The sequence below is a fragment of the Theropithecus gelada genome, chromosome 2 (genome assembly GCF_003255815.1).
Source record: "Theropithecus gelada isolate Dixy chromosome 2, Tgel_1.0, whole genome shotgun sequence".
In the NCBI taxonomy this organism is placed as follows: domain Eukaryota; kingdom Metazoa; phylum Chordata; class Mammalia; order Primates; family Cercopithecidae; genus Theropithecus; species Theropithecus gelada.
Window position 1 is genome coordinate 190488914 of NC_037669.1, and position 4779 is coordinate 190493692.

At 54.1% G+C, this 4779-nt stretch overlaps 1 protein-coding gene across 1 annotated transcript; it reads left to right on the forward strand.

The window, feature by feature from the left end:
* The first annotated feature begins 1277 nt into the window (after positions 1-1277).
* Positions 1278-4003, forward strand: HES1 (hes family bHLH transcription factor 1). Its single transcript, XM_025377279.1, has 4 exons — positions 1278-1878; positions 2016-2111; positions 2359-2446; positions 3081-4003. Exons 1-4 carry the CDS (start codon positions 1771-1773, stop codon positions 3629-3631), a joined length of 843 nt encoding a protein of 280 aa, XP_025233064.1. The 5' UTR covers positions 1278-1770; the 3' UTR covers positions 3632-4003.
* The last annotated feature ends 776 nt before the right edge of the window (positions 4004-4779 follow it).

The window sequence follows — 4779 nt, forward strand, 5'->3', positions numbered from 1 at the left end:
TCAGCCGAGTGAAAACCCCAAGCCCGAAAGTGAGGGGGGGGGCGGGGGGGGGAAGAATTCCCCACTCTCCAACGCGGGTGTGCGCTCCCCGCCCGGAAGAGCTGACCTTGGCCTGGGGAGGCGGGGGTGGGGAGAGAGGGTAAGCGCCGGGGCTCGGGTCCCAGCCCGCCGCCCCTTCGGATTCCTGGCCCGGCGGGGCCGGAGGAGGGGGCCCCGGACACACACACACACCCCACACGCAGCGCGCGCCAATGAGCCCGGGCCAGGCGCAGGGGGCGGAGTTTTCCCAGGCTCGAGCACAGCAGCTGCTATTTACCTTCTTGGCTTCTCCCGGGGACCAGGAACCGGCCCCCGCTCTCCGCCGCCCGCCGCCGCCCCCCGCCTCCCTGCCCCCGGGGCGCGCGCACACACACTCACTCACACACGCACGCACACACACATCCTCCCGGCCCGGCCGCAGCCGCGGCGGCAATAAAACATCCTGGCACGTGCTCCGGCTCCAGGCGCGCCCACGCCGGCCGGCTGATGTCAAACTGCAGCTCGGCTGGTGTAGCTCTTAAAGGGCCCGCGCGCGCCGGGGGCCGAGGCCGCCCGCGGGGCGAGGAGGGAGAGGCTCTGCTTCCTGGCCCGCCACCTCAACGCGCCGCAGAACCTGAAGCCTACGGATGAAAAGGGAAAGGGTGGTGAAGGCGGGCGCGAGTCCCTGAGGCATTGCCCTCAGAGCCCCCCTTGTTCATTTTTTCATTTGAAATACCATTTCCTTCCACCCAGTTGGAAATTATTCTGATTGTTTCCTGGGGAAGCGCGGGGTCTAAGGCCCCAAATCCAGAAGAGGAATTTCTGAAAGACGGGGTGGGGGTGGGGGGGGAAGGGATTCAAGAACTACCTTACTCCGAAAAACCTGCGTTTGTAAGGTAGAAGCCAATTTTTCCTTTTTCTGCATGGAAAAAGGAAAAAAAAATGGCCCTTTTCCTGCATGATCTACTTTCACCCTCCTGAATGTGTAAAGTCTGAGCGGGAACTTCAGATATGTCGGTAACTCACACCTTTACACGAGTCCTGTCCCCCCCCCACCCCCTTTTAACCACTGCTAATGTTTTTCTCTGCCCTTTTATACCTTTAAAAAATGTGTTTCAAATGAACTTATTACAGTCAAAGCAGCTCTGTTACATATGAGAGAGGGCATAAAGGGTAAAGACCCTGGCTCCAAATGAAAGGGACAAGACCAAAACCAAAGCGGAAAGAAAAAAAAGATCACCTTTAAACCAAAGCCCAGAGGGAGAGTAGCAAAGGGTTAAAATCCTTTTGATTGACGTTGTAGCCTCCGGTGCCCTGGGCTCAGGCGCGCGCCATTGGCCGCCAGACCTTGTGCCTGGCGGCCAATGGGGGGGCGCGGTCCACGAGCGGTGCCGCGTGTCTCCTCCTCCCATTGGCTGAAAGTTACTGTGGGAAAGAAAGTTTGGGAAGTTTCACACGAGCCGTTCGCGTGCAGTCCCAGATATATATAGAGGCCGCCAGGGCCTGGGGATCACACAGGATCCGGAGCTGGTGCTGATAACAGTGGAATCCCCCGTCTACCTCTCTCCTTGGTCCTGGAACAGCGCTACTGATCACCAAGTAGCCACAAAATATAATAATAAACCCTCAGCACTTGCTCAGTAGTTTTGTGAAAGTCTCAAGTAAAAGAGACACAAAGAATTCTTTTTTGTGAAGAACTCCAAAAATAAAATTCTCTAGAGATTTTAAAAAAAAAAAAAAAAAAAAAGGAAAATGCCAGCTGATATAATGGAGAAAAATTCCTCGTCCCCGGTGGCTGCTACCCCAGCCAGTGTCAACACGACACCGGATAAACCAAAGACAGCATCTGAGCACAGAAAGGTAAGGGCGGTACCTGTATCTCTCTGCAGCCCCTCAAGATTAAGTAGGGGTTGGGGGGGCTTCTTTCTGTGTTGAAACCCCGGGATGAAATGGCAGATCCCATGGGAACACAGAACTCTTTTTTTATTTATTTGCAGTCATCAAAGCCTATCATGGAGAAAAGACGAAGAGCAAGAATAAATGAAAGTCTGAGCCAGCTGAAAACACTGATTTTGGATGCTCTTAAGAAAGATGTAAGTGGGGAAATGTTGCTCTTTCTTTTACTGAGAAAGCAAACACTTTCTCAGCTACTAAGAGTGAAACCCCCCGCCTGCGGGGTCTAGCACTCGCCGGTACTGCGTTCTCCTAGGCGGGAGGGCCCGGCCTTATTCTCTGGGGTCCAGAGATATGCTTGCGCTCCGTGGCCGGGAGAAGGGACCCCCAGCACTCTGAAGCAACTGACACGGGGTTCACTTTCTTTTCTTGCCTCCTCCTATGCAGAGCTCGCGGCATTCCAAGCTGGAGAAGGCGGACATTCTGGAAATGACAGTGAAGCACCTCCGGAACCTGCAGCGGGCGCAGATGACGGGTGAGGGCGGCTCGCCGCGTCCCCCTGTGCGGGCGTCCCGCTCGCCTCGCGGTGATTTCTTCCAGACTTCCGCCCGTGGTTGTGAGAGGCATTCAGCTACATTTTACTGCCTTGGCTCACTCTCGCGTTCCCACGGTCTGGGGCTTATTTATAGCCACAACTCCAAGTTGTTACTGTTCCGGAAAGGGAGGGAAAGAGGTTGCAGCCGCGAGGGTGGCGGGCGGCGGGTAGGGGCGAAAGGACTTAGGACTGTGGCGGTTTGGAACTGCGTGGAGCCTGGGGGTCACTGGTTTAGCACTCCCTCCCGTTGCAGAAGGGGAAACGAGGCTTGGATGATGGATTGGGAGGCATTGTCCAAGGTCACATCGCGCGCGGGGGTGGGGGTGACAGATCTGTGGCTGAGATAGGTTTAAATGCAGCGACAGGGAATCGGGAAGGAGTGGCTCGGCTTTGGCAGCCACGCTAGTGTGTAGAGGTGGCTGTTTTTTTTTTAAACCCATCCCACCCTCCCTGCCGGAGGCAGTTTTACGGGCCCATGGTCAGGGAGGCGCGCCACTGGGACCTCCCAGGGCGGAGGCAGTGGCCACGGGGCCAGGGCCGTTCGGTGACCCGTCTGTCTCCTTCTGGCCCGCAGCTGCGCTGAGCACAGACCCAAGCGTGCTGGGGAAGTACCGCGCTGGCTTCAGCGAGTGCATGAACGAGGTGACCCGCTTCCTGTCCACGTGCGAGGGCGTTAATACCGAGGTGCGCACTCGGCTGCTCGGCCACCTGGCCAACTGCATGACCCAGATCAATGCCATGACCTACCCCGGGCAGCCGCACCCCGCCTTGCAGGCGCCGCCGCCGCCCCCACCAGGACCCGGCGGCCCCCAGCACGCGCCGTTCGCGCCGCCGCCGCCGCTCGTGCCCATCCCCGGGGGCGCGGCGCCCCCTCCCGGCGGCGCACCCTGCAAGCTGGGCAGCCAAGCTGGAGAGGCAGCTAAGGTGTTTGGAGGCTTCCAGGTGGTACCGGCTCCCGATGGCCAGTTTGCTTTCCTCATTCCCAACGGGGCCTTCGCGCACAGCGGCCCTGTCATCCCGGTCTACACCAGCAACAGCGGCACCTCCGTGGGCCCCAACGCAGTGTCACCTTCCAGCGGCCCCTCGCTTACGGCGGACTCCATGTGGAGGCCGTGGCGGAACTGAGGGGGCTCAGGCCACCCCTCCTCCTAAACTCCCCAACCGACCTCTCTTCCCTCTGGACTGTAAACAGGAACTTGAATACTGGGAGAGAAAAGGACTTTTTTGATTAAGTGGTTACTTTGTGTTTTTTTAATTTCTAAAAAGTTACTTTTTGTAGAGAGAGCTGTATTAAGTGACCATGCACTATATTTGTATATATTTTATATGTTCATATTGGATTGCGCCTTTGTATAAAAGCTCAGATGACATTTCGTTTTTTACACGAGATTTCTTTTTTATGTGATGCCAAAGATGTTTGAAAATGCTCTTAAAATATCTTCCTTTGGGGAAGTTTATTTGAGAAAATATAATAAAAGAAAAAAGTAAAGGCTTTTATGTCTTAGAACTGATTCTTCCAGGATATGTAAAAAGGCTCTTAGTGGAATTTGAATTACATGTAATTAGTCAATTCAAGAATTGACTCTTTTGTTATTAAAAGAACATTTTTAAAAATCCATCAAACCTTTCACCAATCCTCCGTGAACTAAAAAGACTAAATTCCATTTACTTTACAAGCAGCCATCTGGTAAGGCTTCCCTGATAAACTTGTGGTCAGTCTCTTAAAGGATTTCCAAAAACTTGTTTTTAAGTTGCAGTCGGGTAAGTCTGCAGCCCTTGTTCTTCTATCGCCTCCTGAGGAAGACTGAACAGGACTAAATTCACGAAGTCAGTGGATCCAATCCTATTGCCCATTGCACGTTAAGGGTGGTTCCTGCAGCTCTCCTCTCCTAGGGTAGCTCACCGACATCCAAAGCAAAAACACTTCCAACTGCTGCGCCTCCTTCAAGAGTTGGGGTCTTCATTAATTAGCCAATCCTTTGGTTCAAATAAGACGTTCCCTAGCACCCAAAAGTTTGAAATGCCTCTCTGCACCCTCTTCAAGCAAGCTGAAAAGGTCAACAGATTCCTTCTGCCAAGGGACAGTTAGTTAGACTCCCAAGTGGAGGCTGAGCCCAGATGATTAACACCAGACATGTGTTTTTGATAAGTTTCTGTGCTTGGCTCTAATAGAGAAAGCATGTGGGAGCTGTGCTGGCAGGCACACAGGCCATCTTCCCCTTTTAATACAAACAGCAAGCGACCCCTTCGCTTGGTCATGCCCCATTTCCAGG